General features: G+C 37.3%; 3 protein-coding genes across 5 annotated transcripts; 1 reads left to right on the top strand and 2 right to left on the bottom strand.

Moving 5' to 3' along the window:
- LOC110012474 (agamous-like MADS-box protein AGL14) lies at positions 1,093-2,197 on the top strand. Its single transcript, XM_020696342.1, has one exon. The coding sequence runs from the start codon at positions 1,093-1,095 to the stop codon at positions 2,146-2,148; it is 1,056 nt and encodes a 351-aa protein (XP_020552001.1). The 3' UTR covers positions 2,149-2,197.
- On the bottom strand, positions 2,916-8,960 carry LOC105169091. 3 transcript variants are annotated; one of them, XM_011089378.2, is made up of 10 exons: positions 8,749-8,960; positions 7,898-7,950; positions 7,265-7,326; positions 6,370-6,517; positions 5,634-5,701; positions 5,113-5,472; positions 4,298-4,804; positions 3,886-4,098; positions 3,569-3,739; positions 2,916-3,335 (listed from the first exon to the last, which is right to left on the bottom strand). In XM_011089378.2, exons 2-10 carry the CDS (start codon positions 7,923-7,925, stop codon positions 3,204-3,206), a joined length of 1,689 nt encoding a protein of 562 aa, XP_011087680.1. In that variant the 5' UTR covers positions 7,926-7,950; positions 8,749-8,960; the 3' UTR covers positions 2,916-3,203. The 3 variants fall into 3 exon arrangements, with proteins under 3 accessions (XP_011087680.1, XP_020551930.1, XP_011087681.1); XM_020696271.1 differs by lacking the exon at positions 8,749-8,960 and adding an exon at positions 8,103-8,252; XM_011089379.2 differs by lacking the exon at positions 7,898-7,950 and having other exon boundaries at positions 8,749-8,959.
- On the bottom strand, positions 9,954-13,605 carry LOC105169090 (leucine-rich repeat receptor-like serine/threonine-protein kinase BAM3). The gene is made up of 2 exons (XM_011089376.2): positions 10,708-13,605; positions 9,954-10,560 (listed from the first exon to the last, which is right to left on the bottom strand). Exons 1-2 carry the CDS (start codon positions 13,295-13,297, stop codon positions 10,151-10,153), a joined length of 3,000 nt encoding a protein of 999 aa, XP_011087678.2. The 5' UTR covers positions 13,298-13,605; the 3' UTR covers positions 9,954-10,150.

Genomic DNA, 18,020 nt, shown 5'->3' with positions numbered 1-18,020 from the left:
TCCCATTAACAGAAGTTGATGAATCTTGAAAATCTCAATAATAATTAATTAATGATCTATTCAATAATTAATTAGTCACACGTGTGTATATTAATCAGTTAAGTTTGACAAAATTCAGCAGCTACTTTCTTCATTAATAGAAAGAAAATCGTATTATATCCAATTAAGCTAGAAAAAAAATCACAAAAGATAATAATAAAGTAATTTATTGAAATATATGTATTTTTTTATCGTGTAATTAAGGGATCGTACACTTTTGATCCCATTAACTATAAATATTTAGTTTTTATATGATAAATTTGAAAATTTTCACTTTTAATCATGTGACAACCTTTTGTTGTCATTTAACGGAAAAGAGTACGTGCTAATTACTAAGTTAACATAGCCACATGATCGTTATCCGCCCGCACGATGCATGGAACGTGTTATTTTCCGTAAAATAGCTAATTGAGAGAGCTGCCAAAATACAGAAACTGAGTACTTTTTAAAATTTATTTAAACCAAAAGAAAAGATTTCATAATTAATAGAAATCAAAGTATACGGTACTTAAATTATAGGATGAAAAATATTTTTTTTTTGAAATGAGGGGTTTTATAATTACATTGGATCCTCAAAATTAAGGGTTTTTAATGATTCCCCTTTTCTTGGGAAAAGACTTTATATATATATATATATGGAGAAAATAATCATGGAAAATTCTTTTACCATAAAATACATTTGGGAAAATGGAAAATTCCCAAACAACAGCTGTTAATTATGGCAAAAATCTAAAGAATCTTGGTGTCACATTATTGATTGCGCATACATCTTGGCATTGAAGAAAACCCCCTTCTCTATCTCTTTTCTTTTTTCTTTTTTGTTTTACTATATATAACAATCATAGGGTAATTAATTTGGCTAAAAACCCTAAGAGATTATTACAGAAACCCCTTTTTTGTTTTCTCTCTCAAGAACTCCGAAAAGGTACTTTCTTGTCTTAATGATGAGTTTCCTAGTATACTCTATGTTAACTTTGATCAAATTGCTTGTTTTATTACTACAGTATAGCATTAATTTGTACTTCTTACTGTGTGTTTCTTGATTTGTCAGAGATGGGACGAGCGAAACTGAACATGGAACTGATAAGCAAAGAGAAGTCGAGAAACATAACATTCAAGAAAAGGAAAGAGGGATTGATCAGGAAAATGCATGAGTTCACTACATTGTGCGATGTGAGTGCATGCATGATCATCTATGGTCCCAAGCAAGACAAGGGTGGATCAAACGACCCGGAAATCTGGCCTCAAGACCTCGACGAGGTACGTCGGATCATCGACATTTACAAGTCCAAGAACAGGGATTCCGGCAACAAGACATTCGGCCTGTCGGACTTCTTCCATGATCGTAAGAGGAAGATCGAGGACGAGCTTGCGAAACTACGCAAGAAAAACATGGAGGCCAAGTACCCGACTTGGCTCGAGTTCATGAACTCCAGGACAGAACCCCACTTGCGCCAGTTTGCTGCCGCATTGAGGAATAAAGCGGAGTACTTGAAATCTAGGATTGAATTCTTGAAGAGATCGAGCAAGGAAGGGTTTTCAGACATGAATATGAATATGAACAACATGAATAACGGCAACATGTTGGATTTTGCTCATTCGAGGTTGAGCCAATCACACAGCTTTTACACTCCGGGTGTGCGAGGGATAGAATTGGAAGTGATAAATCAGCAGGCCATTCACTACCCCACGATCGATCACCTCCAAGAATTGCATTCCCTCAACCAGAACTCCATGATGATGCTTCTGATGAACGACAATGATCACTGCGTGCAGTTGGGTGGCGCATCCACCACCGGGAACATCCAGTGCGCCACCTCGTTTAAGCGCCAGGCCGTTTTCTATGAGTCCACGGCCGGACGGGGCGTGGTTGACCCCATGATTTGCCACAGCCCGAGGCCGCTGGCAAGGTACTACGCCCCAACAATACTACCGCCTGTTCTGCCCGCGGTTCAGGTTCCGCCCACGACGTACATGCAGTGTCCAGCAGTGCCGGGGGTGGCACTGCCGCAGCTGGAGTTGTCGGCAAGGGAGAACAATGATGGTGGTGGACAAGAGGAGTTTGTGCAGTATCAGATGAAGAACAATTGGACAAGGTACTATGACTAGGAAGGACAGAGCTATGATGTTAGAATTGGGAGATGTGTAGGTTAGTGAATTTGGAAGTTATCTCTGTCTTGAATGTTGATTTTAGGACACTGCAGAAATTTGTTTTATTGTAAACGATGAAAGGTCAAGTCAGAATGAGGATAACCTTTATCCATATCAAGTGCGATCAATCAATCTTGATCTGAATTAAAATTCTTGGCTAGGACAGTTTGTTCACAATGGTGTCATTTTGATCAGTAGGATAATCTCATTATGACATCTCCTGACTCCAGTCGTTTTCATTGTTCATTCAATTGACGAGAGTAATAAACACTTAAACCCTTTGGAAATATTTGCTCAAAGTTGGATAAATCATTAATCATATTGCTTTAAATCATAGTGTATGTACAACAAATGTAATCAGTGTTTTCTTTCGGTCAATATCTAAGTTTGTTGATAACTGTGTTAGCCTCAAATTCAATTCTTAGCCTGAATTAGTTTCCAGAAGTTCTTGCCACTTTATTGTAATCATTACATCATATACATGGTTCGCACTTAAGACATTGTCTGGAACAATAACAATTCAATTACGTTATTATTAATTTGAAATTAGGAATATTAATACAGAGAATTTCAAATCTTTCAACTGAACATGTTTCCGAAATTTTAATGAAACTTAAATCTTTTCCGACTTGTTTGGAGAGAGGAATTCAAAAGGTAAATTCACAAAAAACCTATCGACACCAGAATACTCGTGGAAGAAGCTTTTAGAGCATGAGAAAGGTGAATTCAAGAAGGAAAAAGCCGATGAATGCAAAACAGCTACTAAGATACTTGTGATACTACTACATTAACCCAAAAAAGAACACTTTTTCTCTCATCATGAGGGAACTGATGAATCATCAAAAATGAAAAGGTGAACTGATGATGACTAGCAACTAAATCGATACCAGCAAAATCTAACAACCCAAGACAAAAGAAGCCTCAATGAGAGATCAGGGAAGAAAAATTCATGGAACTGTGGAATTCTCCGGCAGCATCAACCTATGTGCATCTTGGAGGCACGGCACGTCTAACTATATACTGCTCTTCAGTGGCTGAGAATTGAGTGAGAGGTTCTTGGTAAGAGAGATGAGAGATGATGGATCTGGCTCATTCGTCTTTGTGGGTTGTTCTCGGATTATCCCTTTTCCTCCCTCCGAATGCTTCTGCACCATTATAACACGGGGAAAACATCTCAATCATGAAAAGACATAACTATGCAGTCGAAGCATAAGATGGGTGCAGTTTAATGTTTCTTGACTCAACATGTGCTTGTGTTTAGGTTACAAATCTTGTTCGACCAGTAAAGTTTAAAGGCAAAGCACGACAACTATGTCATCTTCTACACCACGCGTATATAAATAAGAATGCCAGCTGATGGAGGGGAAGAAAAACTCACCTTACGGTCACCATATTGAAAACCATTGGTCTGAGAAGCTGTTCTGGAGTTCCTCTTTGCTTTGAGTGACTTTTCACGGTCTTCATAAAAATTGAAGTCGTCTAGTACAGATGTCTTTCCAGAGTGAGTCTTGAAAATGCTCAGCATTTCTAACCCTTGTTTCAATCCAATCTGTCAAAGAACAAATATGATATTAGGGAATTTACAATGAAAAATCCAAGTCATGAATTTCCAGTTTATTGTCAAATTTAGCTGGCAGATTTTTTAAATGGTGTCCCTATGTCAAATATTAGGATTTGAGTTAAAAAGGAAAATACCTCCTGGGTATCCCTGCTGTAAGTTACAGGCCTATTTTCATTGTTCTCAAGGATGATGTGTTTCAATAGTGCATTGGGGACATCTTTAATTATGTGCCACTTAATAGGAAAGAAACCATTCCACTTATCAAGCTGCCAAAAGTCCATATTTTTGCTGAAATCAACCTGTCCGACCATCTCGGCAACTCCCACAAACTGTCCACTACCGTTCACCTGAAGGTAGAGCAACCATCAAAACCATAAAGTCAATTAACTAAGACGGAAAAGAAAAACAATAGGCCAATAGCAGATAGACAAGATCAACTTCATTTCATGTGACAAAACCAGCAATAAATACTATTGAATGACTATGTTTGCAAAGATGAAAATAAGAAAGAAAGAAAGGAAAAGAAAAGAAAAAGGAGGAGCTTACTGAAAAAAATAGAAATACGGGACACTTTGTGCCTGTTTCACTTGTTTTAGCATCTGCCTCGCGGAAAGCAGCATCTAATTTCCTGTTTCCGTTTGGAGTGCTTGACCAAACATCATATTTGATGCATTTGTGAACATCATCCTCACTGTACGACTTTATAATATAGAACTTTGCATCATCATATTCTATCTGAAATTCATTTAAGTTATATTTATCTGTATCAATAGGCAGCCCGGTCCGTCCCTCAGCGGACACCTTTGGGGTATTGTTCCTACTGTCAGACCTGGGGCCACGAGTTAACTCTGTTAACGCTTCGAATTCTGCATTTCTCCCAAAACTTTCTCGTGACCTGTACCTGTAATTGTTGTTCCATACTCTACCATTTGATTGGTAATGCACTGGACCATATTGCATAAAAACACCAGAGTTTCGGTTTGCAAATGATGAGAACTTAGTAGCAGGGTGAAATCCCTTCATGAGGCCAGTGGACTGGAAACCACCTCCTAACTGCAGGATATGGCAAGTAAAGAACAAGGTAAGACATCCGCATGACACCCAACATCAGTCTGGAAAATGAACCTAAGGCAAGCAAAGATCAAAAGTATTTCCAAATTCTGTGCTCCAGTTGTGCCGTTGATTGCCAAAAAAAAGAAAAAAGGGACATACTCACCCCCCCCAACCTCCGGAGGAAAAAAGGAGCATCAAGAGACATGTTAAAAAGGCAGCACCTCATTTCAACAATAACAAATGATTGCATAAATTCATAATTTGCACCAACATGAAAGTGAATGAACATTGATCTGATGATAAGATACCTTATTCAGTGACTTTAGAGGCTGATTTTGATAAACAGACTTTGAAACATTAGCCGGCTGTTGAACTTTTGAATTATATGGCAATGCTGAAGTCTTGCTTGAGAGATTGGTATTTGTTTTAGCAATGTTATGTCCACTTGACTTCACAGAGTCGGATCCAGCAGCTTTGCCAGTTGAACCACTTCCAGAATAAGTTGAATCATATGAGTAGCACGGAAAGGCTTCTGATCCATATGAGCAGGGCTGCTGAAGATACTCGGATGATGCGTAAGTAGGCTTTCCATCAACCCCCATATATCCAGTTGCATAAGAATAGCCAGGAAGGTAATAAAGGAGGGAAGTATTATCTGACTGAATGCCCTGAAAAGAAATCATAAAATCATCATTTGATGGGTAACGATCCAGAAGATCAAATGAATGAGTGCCTCATAAATTTCCATATTTGGTATATAGAAATGCCAGATTCAAAGATGAAACATAAATCAGCCAACACGCAGCAAGTTTGTTGGAAAAGAACATACTCTGTAAGAACCACCAGCCGCATTAAAATAGCCTTTGTCATCTGACTGTGCAAAGGTACAATTGTATCCTGCAGAAACAGAAAAAATAATTAAATTACAAACATGGGAAGAAATATTTGGTTGATCTACAGAACTCCTCGACCTCTCCATATCAGATCGTTCAATGAAAAAACATAGTGAACCCAGGACCATCATTTCGACCCTAACACCAAACTGCCATCTATGGACCTATCCCCCCCTCATTGCCCACGTGTTTCCTAGTTATAGTAATAATATCCGTACACCAAAGTGTAAATTTATCTCCCGAGCGAAATAGGGAAATGCAAGAAACAAAGAGAAACAAAAGGAATGCAAAAAGACACAGTCATTACTCAGTAATTGAGGAGTCAAAATGCATTCAAATAGCACATGACCCATTAATGTATATGGCATGCTACTCATGAGTCACAAGTTAACAAATCAAAAGCAAAATTCATAAGGACTTTAAAGAAGCTGCGATATGATGAAATCTCGTGATCCCAAGTAACAACAGAGTTGTCAGAAGTTGGTCAAACTGGCCTTGGGTGCAAATGAATTGCAGGGGAAAATACCAATAGTATCTAGTCTTAAATTATGCTCTAATACTCTGAGAACATTTTAATTATAGTAACTGTAAGCCAAAAAATAAATTACTAATTGTTCATATGGAATAAGATGAATAGAGACCACCTCAGAGATAGAAAGATTCAATATTCACCTGGATAGTAGTAATCATAACAGCTCGTAGCTGGGTAATAAACCCCATGCTCTAAAGCCGACGCCTGATCAACCACTTTGCTTCCTGACACAGTATCGCTAGCAGCAGAAACAGAAGAAATTGAATTGGAAGGAATTCCATCTTTCCCCTGAAAAAATCAGAGCTTATTGTACATATTCTCAAATAAAATCAAAGGTGCAGGCCTAGGCACAAGTTTTACAGCTACATAATGACATGTACACTGGAGATTGACTAAATTTCAAATGTCAAAGTTATTTATATCACATGATACAATGTCTCTAGTTGCCAGCGTAATTATGGAGAGGAGAATACTTCAAGGCCCATTCAAAAGTATGTGTGAGGAAGCATAAACAACTCATGGTATTGTCTCTTCCGCAATGAAATTCCTGAATGTACTACTAACATGCAGAGATGCAAACAATTTTTTGAAGGACAAACAGAGAACATGTACTGCATGCTAAGAACACTTATGGGCTGAGCAGGCCTCAGTTAGGAAGTCATATAGTATACTTGCAAATAGCTTTATCAATTATTTGATGCATATGTTGCTAAAAGAAAAGGGTTAGACATTGTGTCACCATAATATGAAACCACAACAACTCATGAAAGAAATACAACTATTACCAAAGGAATCTAAGCAAAAAAGGTGTTATTTATTCTTGATTATTATTTATTTATCACCAAGGGAATGCAGAAGTGCTAACCAACCAAGTCAAATAAAAGGGAGCAGAAAAATGTAAATACGAACATGGAAGGCATGCAATACAAACAAATCAGGAAATCCAATCGTGAGAGAATCCAACTCCATAAGAAATGAGAAATTAGAAAAGATAAAACTTATAACGCTAGAGCCAATCATTGTTAACAAGCATACCATATCTTTTTCAGAAAGTTTCACTGTGGAATCGGATATGGGACCAGGCGCTATCAGCTCAGCTGCAAAATGGGGATATCCAATGACATCAAACACGGGCTTCCGTTAAATCATATACAAAGTACGCATTCCAATATAAAACTGTAAGTCTAAATTTAAGATATTATGCATATTAATTCAAAAGTTTACATGTATAACAAACCCCATTGCCCACTTAGAAGTGAATTTAAAGCCCTCGTATTAACTCTATCACATTCAAGAAGTAAACATCATCCCAAGAATGCAAAATCTTAGGATTAGAATACCAACACACCCATAAAAAATTACAGAATTGAAAAATTGATATTGGCATGGGATAACCACAACAAAACAACATAAGAACGTTAGCACACAGTTCACACAATTTAGGGGATGGGAGGTGGGTATTCCTAACACAGCCACACAAGTAACCATATAAAGACAAATAAATCGTTAAGAACATTTCAACCATGACATGACAACCGTTCAACTAAACACTCACGAAAAACAGAAGGAAACAAAGTTCAAAAATAAACAATTGATGAACTCTTGATATGCTAACAGCTACACGCATCATAATCACAAGACCATCAGTTAGAGAACCAAAGATCATACTTGCTTCGATATTCTTCTCCCCAGACATTTTCAATTCAGTATAACCTTCCAACCTACACAGAACCAAAACCAAGCAAAAGAAAAGTAAGAACAGAGCAAAGACACATTTACACAAACAGGAATCAGGCATTTACTCTAGTAACAACACAGCAGAAACACTTTTACACGCACAAGAATCACTATTCACTCTATTAACACAAACAACCTTTCCATGGCCACAAAATCAAGTATGCAAAAGTAAAATGTTACAGAGAAAAGCCCATGCCCCTTGCAAAAGAGGATTCTATTCTTCCCACATAAAAAAGAAGATCAAGATTCGTGTCCTTTATAAATTTCTAAATATATATACGCATAAAAAGACTACTTAGCTTTTGCACATCATGGAACAAAAGGCCATAAAACAGTAAGGAATTTTAGTTGGCTTAAGATATAAACAAAAGGGATATTTTAACACTTGGAATCAAATAAACTCCATGAAAAATGGATATTTTTCAACTAGATATATCTGTATTTTCATCCTCCCACAAAAATCTGAACCACTTAAAAAGACAAAATGAAATTAATATACTTCCATATGTGGAATATCGCACGCCACGCACAAAATAAGGAAAAGACAAACGCCATACTACCCACAAATCCAGATGTGCTACGTGCTAGTTCAATAAGCAGAGGAACAGTCAACACATCCACGACAGCCACCCCCAACCCCCAAGAACTATACAAAAGAACAGAGTACGGAGATCTGAACCCGACCCATTTCAAACTTGACAGCAAACAGTAAAGAAAACATCGTATTACTGCTAGACTACAAACGCTCAGCATGTCCACAAAAGAAACACGCAAAAACCCACCTCTTGAGACAATATCACTCTGTTTCTTGACCTGCAGAGAACGTTGGCAATAGAATAGAAGAGAAGAAACAAGGGGGGGCGTGTGTAGTGAGAGGACTGTGACTAAACCCTTGTTCAGATCGGACGGCTGCTGTTGTTTTCTTGATTAGGAGAAAAGCGCAGCTGCCCGTTGGATCAGCTGCTGAGGACTGGTCAGGGAAAGGGTTTAAGAACCCTGTTATATTGAAGAAGCTTTATAGTGTTGGAGTCGACGTTGCATCCCAAGGCCCAAAGACTCCTGTTTCTTTGTATTTTCACTAAATTAAATGAATATATATATTATTATTATTATTATATGTAATTTTTCTAATCACATGAATTTTTCGTCTAATTATATGAAACTAGGAGGGGAGTAAAATTATCCCTTATTATTATTGTTATTATATTATTCAAAAATAACTTTTTCAATATTTGAAATTTCATGACTGGATAACTTCTTAATTGACTCAAATCTTTAATGTGCAAGTTTACAAGCTCACAAAAACTAATATTTTGTTATATGATCACTACATCAAAAAAGAATTATATGAATTTGATAAATTATGTTTATAATTTATTAAAAAATATTAAATAACATTAAGGTAAATTCACATATCTAAAAAATCTATTTAAAATTAGAGATGACAATTAGACAGATCCAACCCAAATGGGGTGAGAATGCAGATTAGATTTGGGTTTGGTAATGAGTTTAAATTTTTAAAAAAAATTTGGACTTGGGGTGGACTCAAATTTGTTCAAAGGCTACAATGGATCCACCCTAAATAATTATTAAATTATTAAAAAAAAGTATTATTTAATATGTAAAAATTTTATACCGTATGTATAAAAATAGTTTATTGGGTATTTATAAACAATATTTTTTTAAAAATAATAATATTAATTGACTGAAGAAAAAAAATTAATCAATCTGGTAGGTCAGACACATAGATCTGAATTTTTATTAAGATTGGACAATAGGAGTTGTAATTAGGAAGGACAAATACAAAATCAAAATTAAGTGAGGTAGATGTGGAGGTTTCATAGGAGGGTGATGTCTCCTCCCATGTCTTAGTACGAGAGACTGTAATGAAATATAATAGCAATAAATATTTATACAACTTGTAAAAGAGTCGGAAGAAGTGAGTTTGAGGCACGTTGGTTTGTAGTTGACATGAAAAATATCAAAGTAGGATAGAAAAGCTGTGCATGCAGATTGAAATTACGTACTATTTATACATTATTGTACAAGGATCGGCTACCTCTACGTATTTTCAAACAAATTTTCCTCCTGTTTCTATTTGCTCACCAAATCTCCTGTTCTTATAAGATCCAATGACAGCAACAAGAGGAAAAATGTTACAGAAATCAAGGCATATTGGAAAAATCACGAAAAGGGTTGAGAAAAATCTGATTTGTTGTTCTTGTGCTGATGCTGTAATTGGTGGCTGATCGAGGAAGACGACGATTGGTGTTCCGGCGATCGGCGGGGGAATTCCGATAACATCTGCACCACCTCCCTCATGGTGGGCCGCTCGACGCAGTTTTCTTGGACGCAGAGCATGGCGACGAAGAACAAGTGCATGGCTTCATCCTTTGGCACGACGGTGAGCCGGGGGTCGATGATGCGAGTGACTTCTTCTCTGTTGCAATTCGTCGAACACCTAATCCACTGCACGATGTCCACGCCTTCTCCGAAGCCGCCGACGGGGCGGTGGCCGGTGACGAGTTCGAGGAGGACTACCCCGAAGCTGTAGACGTCGCTCTTCTCGTCTACCTTCAAGGTATATGCGTATTCTGCAGTAGGATGGACGTTAGCTCATTTTAATATAATCATAGCCTTTTGGTAGAATGCATGTGTAAAGTTAGCTGGTTACTAGTGCACAAGTTAAATACATTTCATAGGGAAAATCAAGAGAACGTGAACAAGGAAACAAAATGTACCTGGAGCAATGTAACCATATGAACCTGCAATGGCTGACATGCATTGTGAGGCGCCCCCATCTACCAAGAACTTGGCCAGCCCAAAATCTGCGATATGAGCTTCAAAGCTCGAATTCAACAATATGTTGTTTGATTTCACGTCCCGATGCACGACTAGAGGCGAGCAATCATGATGCAGATAGCACAAACCTTTAGCAGCATCCAGTGCAATTTTGTATCTCAAGTTCCAGCTCAAAGTTCCACCCTTTTTCCCGTGCAGTGCATCGCCCAAGCTGCCGTTTCTCATGTACTCGTAAATGAGAAGGTTTGTGTCTTTATTTGAGCAAAATGCTAGGAGTCTTACTATGTTTCTGTGCCTGATGTTACCCAGTGTTCGAATCTCAGCTTTGAAGCCATGATCGTGGCTGTTGATGCCGTCAAATCCTAGGAGTTTTTTTATAGCAATTTCGACCCCATTAGGCATTTTGCCATGATAGACGACCCCAGCTCCTCCCCTGCCAATCACATTCCCATCTTTCAGGCATTCCAGGATATCGGTAACTTTAAAATCAAGCTTTTGGAAGGCAGTCATTTTCCAAGACTTTGAGCCATTTTCCTTGGATGACTTGGCCTTGATGATAGCTGCAGTAGCAAGCAAGCACATTAACAGGGCAATAGGAAAAATAAGTTTGAATACATTGTGGGGTTTCCCAGGTGGCCTTGTGATTGTTATACTTCTGCAGGGATTTTTCAATAAGGGTCCACAGAGTTGTGGATTTCCTATGAATGAAGAAGCATTGAAGACTGAAAACTGGCCTGATACGGGTAGCATTCCGGAGAGATTGTTGAATGAAAAATCAGCTTTTGTAAGGCTTTTCATTGAGCCTATTGAATCAGGTATGGTCTCGCTGAAGTGATTCCTTGATAGGTTTAAGTAATTCAAGATCCGAATACTAGATATCTCTTCCGGGATTGGACCAGAAAGGTTGTTCTGACTCAAATCAAGATAATCGAGATGCACACAGTTCCCAATTTCATGTGGGATTTCACCTGTAAGAGCATTTCCACTTAGGTCAAGCTTTACTGCTTGGTGGAGTTCACCTATGGAAGGAGGGAGTGGACCAGAAAAACTGTTTCCACTAAGTAGAAGGATTTGGAGGGAAGGAAAATTTGAAAGGGAGAATGGCAAGGGTCCAGAAAGCTTATTGTTGGATAGATTAATTTGTCCTAGTTTAGTTTGGTTCAAGGAAGTATTACTATTTTCAGACAAAGGCCCAGACAACATATTGTTCTCCAGTTCAAGAAAATATAGCTCAGGCAGGTATATCAAGCCACTTGGAATGCTGCCATTCAAGTAGTTCTTCCCCAATCTCACCCTGACAAGACTTGAACATGTACCCATGTCTTCTGGTATGGAGCCAAAGAGAAAGTTCACTCTGAGAATAAGGATGCTAAGCTGCTTTGAGGCACACAGGTTTTTAGGGATTGTACCAGTGAGCTTGTTTGATGACAAATCGAGGTCCTGCAGACTCTGATTCTGGCCAAGATTCCTTGGGATAAAACCTGTGAAATTGTTCATCCAAAGAGCAAGAGTTTCCAACTTGGGATAATCAGCAACAAACTCTGGTATTGAACCATGCAATCTATTCATGAACAGTTTGAGAAGCCTGATTTGCTTGAGGTTGGTGAGTTCATAAGGGATTTCTCCTGTTAATTCATTGACAGAAAGATCAAGATATACCAGATTCGTCAAGTTTCCTAATTCCTTCGGGATTGGCCCTGATAGCCGGTTTATATGCAGATAAAGAGTATCAAGTGACTTCAAGTTCCCCAACTCTGCAGGGATTGAACCATTCAATTCACAAATTGAAAGATCCATGTGCACTAAATTCACTAACTTCCCATACTCCGCTGGAATTCCACCCTCATAAACATTATAATAGCCCAAGTATATCTCCTTCAAGTTTGTGAGATTGCCCAATTCCCTGGGCAGTTTCCCTCGAAGGTCATTACCTGCCAGTGACAAGTACTCCAGCTCAACCAAATTCCCGTAACTTGCTGGGATTCTGCCATGAAAATAGTTTCCTCCCAATTCCAAGTACTTGAGATTCTTCAAACTCAACAGCCCTATTGGAAGGTAACCAGAGAAGTTGTTATTATATGCATCGAGCACTTGTAAGTTGGCAAGACTGGAATAATTCCATTCCAAATTCCCAATAAACTGGTTATTCGATATGTTGAGAAACTGGAGACGGGTCATATTTTCTATCTTGATTTCTCCAGTGAAATTGTTTCCATCAATGGACAGCTCCATCAACTTGTCGAGCCTTGTAATATCAGGGGAAACAAAGCCATTGAGAGCCGTATTTGATATGTTGAGAGAGGCTACTCGGCCTCGGAAGCATTTGATTCCACTCCATGAACAAACCAAGTTGGGATTTGGAGCATTCCAAGTGCTTATCGCCAAATTAGAGTACTCAAATCCTCGTTTCAATGCGATTAATGCATGAAAATCAGAAATGATGGAGGAAGAAACAGAAATTCCCACAAGTGAGAAGAATGCTAGTGTCAAGACAATGTGTAACAACATATTTTCTTGGAAATATTTCATGGAAAGTGAGTGTGGAAGGACTAGATCAGATAAAGGGTCTAAAGAGGGCGGCGGATGATGAACTTTCCCGAAAAGGAAAATAATGTAGATGGAATTGGAGGGACTTCAAGTTTGCACAGGCTCAAAGCAATTATCTTGAATCTGAGTTTTCAACTTCAAGGTAGAAGCTAAAGCCTCCCCTTTTCTCCTCCTTGTTTTCCTCATTTTCTTTCAGCTAAGAAGAGATGAATAAGATCAACTTTTGAGTTAAATTTGTTGTGTACTGGTTTTTCATTAGCTTTAGCAAAACAAAGGAAGACAGACAAGGGGGTGGAGGGATGGGGCCTAAGAAAAGAAGGTTTTAGTGGTCAGGAAGCAGCCGTTGGATAACAGAAATTTAAAGACAGGAAGGGGGAAAAAAAAGGTAAAGTTGGTTCTCTCCCTTTCTTTCTTACCCCTTCTTTATTCATATGACCAAATCACCCTGCATCTTTAATCAAAAGAATAGCTTTTTCTTTGAGTGAGAGATGATGAAATTGCACTTTCAGCAATCAAGAACGGCCAAGTTGGCTTTCACATTTCTGAAAAATGATGACCATGGATTCTGATTTTCCCTGGATATGTATGCCCTATTAAAGGGAAAAAGTCTGTATTCTACTAACCTCATGCCACTATTACAAACTATGTTCATGTAGTAACCGAAAGGATGATAACGACAACAGAAGAGCTGGGCAGTGGCATCCTAGTTTTCAACAAAAGTACGCATTTTGTGATTTTTTTAGCAATATATGAAAACAAAATTAATATTAGTGGACTATCAAAACTCTAGGACCAGTCCTCTGATGAAGCCAAAAAATATTAGCATATGCTGCTTGACATACCCCTAACTGTGCCCTTACTAGGAGCAGTATTCTATCCACCAGTTAAGAATTTTGTCCTCATAACTGTTTTTAATCTTGGCAAGCATGCTGCATTGGTTAATTTGCATTAGTTCCTAAAATTGTGAAAATTAAAGGAAAAGTTTAGCATTTGAGTAAACAATTTTCCGCTTCCCACTGCAATCCACACTGCTAAAAGAAGAGTTGGGGACACAGTGCCTGCACAAGCTTGGACTGTAAAAGAAGTAGAAGGATGAGGATTATTAATATATGATTACAATGATTTTGATGATTGATGAAATCTATAATTATGTAGTATGAATAGGTTGCAAGAAAGTAACACCAGGAAGCTTTTTTTCCCCCTCTCTCTCTCCCTCCCCCCTTGTGCTTTAGTCCTTCTCCCTGTCTTTGTCCTGCATGAATGGGACCAATTTGAGCTTTATTAGAAGATGGGATAGTCCTAAAGAGAGAGCTGAAAAGTAAAAGCAGAGATGACAGATCTTTGCTTTAGATCTTCCACTCCAAAACAAAGAAAAAGAGAGTCCCTCCTCCTCTATTTTTGTACATGGAAAAGAGTGCTCTACTATTATCTTTTCTCCATCTCAGTATTCATTTTGGTTGCCCATTGAGTCTTTTACACCATAGTTGAAAAAGTTTCGTTGTATATTATGTTATTACCTCTAAAATTCAATGATCGAGGGTGAGTGATTTCAGATTATTGCTTTAAATGAGAGGATAGTTTTAAAATTCAGAAAGAAATTGAAGTTTTTTCTTAAAAAATAAGAAACATAAGAAATTTAAGAGAGGTGGGATATTAGTATAAAGAAGTTGCAAACAATACACACACACATAATGGACATGAATCTTGAAATATGGATTTTCTGATAGATCCGAAGGTGGGGTCCGTTGATGTTCGAAATTGTGATAGTAGCAAGTGCATGAGATGTCCTTTTGAGGGGTCTTGTCTGTCTAACCAACTGGTTTGGGGGCTTTGAAGGGCCATTTTCTATCATGTGGCCTCACATAATTATGTAAGGTAGTGAAGTTTCTTACAGTTTCTTATGTAGTCATTCACACCCTACTTTAACTCAAGGGGGAAGAGCCTTCTTGTCTAAATACATCAAGAGCTTATATCGGACATGTGACTCAAACTTCAAAATACTAGAAAGAACATGTGAACTTAAGCCCACCTTTCAACTTTTTCATTCATTTTTTTGTTCTTAAATATAGTCATTGATGTGGTTTGGGTCCTTAAATAATTTAAAATTATAATTCCTCTCCTTTACCCCTTCCCCCCCCCCCCCCCCCCCCCCCCCCCCCCCCCCACACACACGCGCAAAGAAAAAGTAAAGAAAAGAAAAAGGATTAAAAATTTGTACGCACAATGGTAATAAGTAATAAAAGTTGAATATTGCATAATTGGCTCTTCAAGTTAAATTGGACTTTTGTTTGCTTGTATAGACGCGCAAGCAGATTTATTTACATTTTGATTAAATATGGAGTGAAATTAAACCAAACGAATGAATTTTACAGAATGCACAAAAGTAAAATAAACCGACACAAACAATCATCATATCCACAGAAATAGGGGTGATATGATTGAGTAGGGCGCCAAGCTGCCCAGGAAAAGAGGAGCCATCAACTTGGAATTTCACCCCTACACTTTCTCTCACAACTGTTTGATTTAATTGGGTTTTATCAACTTGTAAATTCTTTCTCAGTTGATCATTTGGTAAAAAGCAAATGATGTTTGTATCTTCAATCTTTCTTTCTTCTCTTTTGGCGGGAAAAAAGTTGCACCTTGTTTCTCCCCCTAGCTTTTCAAAAAATGAAGAGAAAAAAAGAGGAATGTTTATGTCTACTATCAATATACTTAGGTGTTCTTATTAGTAACTGATGAAGGTGATTTGATTAGAGGTCCTCTGGGTGTATAAGATCTCGAATATATAACAGGGTACTTGAAAAAAGAATACATATGGTAGGATCATTCGGCAGTTTCCAACAATGATCTTTTCTTATCTTGAGTTCGTCTGGGTTCGAGTAATTAATGAGTTCATAAAGTTTAGGTATGTAAAATTTTAAAAATTTCAAGAATGATTTGTTATCTATCAGTCCGATTAATGGGTATTTATAATTATAAAAATTTTAAAAAAAATGTGGATTCACTTTATTTTAAAATTAAGAAAGAAGATACTACTTTACTTTTGCTCTATGTTGCACCAGCATGACTATGGAGATAAGAATATAAAATAAGATAATTTTAAATGATATTACTATATATATATATATATATTGAATATTAATAAAATAATAGATAGAAAATGGATACTTTTACATTCGCACATATTATTATAATAATATTGACACTATGAGTATAAGTTAATACTGGATTGGGCCTCAAATGCTTTTATGGGCCACATTCAATTACTCGAATCGCCCTCCACCGAGTTGGGCCATTTTTATGTTGTTTTTGGAGATAAAAAGGTCTGGATGTGATTGGGCTCATAAGTCTTGAGACCCGGCAAGACTCATCTCTCTCTTCCTTCACCCTCTCAAACATTCAAACTTAACGTTCCTAACCACTTTTGCCCAACCTCCAAATTACATCATTCTCACATTCATCCCCAACAAATTCGTGTAAATTAAGGTTGAAAACGTTGCCAAACAAAGTGTACATACTTCTTCTCTTTTTTTTTATCTTTCGGTATAATAAAATTTGGGTGATTTCAATTATAATCATTATCACGAATCAGGACATATTTTAGAATTATAAGTCTCTTACAGGAGTTCGTACAAATTACGGGTTAAACGTAATAGACCCCGTACGTATACTAACAAGCAAGAAATCCCTCTGAATAAGAAAAAAGACAACACGACCCCTTGAACTCTTTAAATAGGGGCAAAGTAACTCCTTAACGAGGGAGACAATGAGTTTCTTTTTTAAAAGTTTAGTAGTCGCATTAGTAGAATTAAATTATACGAATTGCCCACCAACACAATTCTTACATCGACACAAGACAATCAAATTTACAATCATGTTATTGGAAGTAACCAGTTCAAACTACACAGTCGAATCAACAAGTGTCGACACATACTTCATCTTTGTAAAGAAAGTGTGCACAAGTTTCCACAACAACGAGTGAAGTAACTTAACTTTTGCAGTTGAGCAAAGATTTTGGTGTGCAAACAATGGTAATATATCTAAGGACATATATAACATTAGATTACATAACAGATGTTGTCTTGAAGCATCAATCTCAATACCAAAGTGCTTGAGGGACTGTCAGCCCATTGGTGCTGCTGTTATAGCTAAGCATGGCCTGATTTTAGTTCCAACACGTGACTGTGAGGACCACTAATCCACTTATCTCAAGTTCAATTGTTTGTTCATCCTACCAACATTAATTCTATCTTAAAATACTCACTTGTCCATGTTCATCATCAGTTTCTGCCAACTACAATTAACTATTATAAGGTCCATACATAGATTTTGATCCATGCCAAGAATGTTGGTACATTAGTTTCTTGATCTTGTCCTGTTATATTCTATCACTTTTGCACATCGTTGTTGGATGTTAATTAAGAGTCCAAACTTGGTAACAAAAGGATCGATGCGACATCAACACGTTGGGAAGTTCATAACAAGAAAAGAATCGTTTTATTTTAATTTGAACATGGTGGAATTTAATCCTGTTAAAATCAATTTTATAATTTGATCCTAAAATTAATTTTTTTTAAAAAAAAGAAATTGACAATTGTATGACTTGTGGTCTATGACAAGAAAGAAAGATGGGGCAAAATGAGGGTATTGTAGGGATGATTGATGAAATGGAGAAAATGGTGTGAACATATGGACAAAAGTAAAG

Source organism: Sesamum indicum, linkage group LG8 (genome assembly GCF_000512975.1).
Source record: "Sesamum indicum cultivar Zhongzhi No. 13 linkage group LG8, S_indicum_v1.0, whole genome shotgun sequence".
NCBI classification, from domain to species: domain Eukaryota; kingdom Viridiplantae; phylum Streptophyta; class Magnoliopsida; order Lamiales; family Pedaliaceae; genus Sesamum; species Sesamum indicum.
This window is presented reverse-complemented; position numbering and strand designations above follow the sequence as displayed.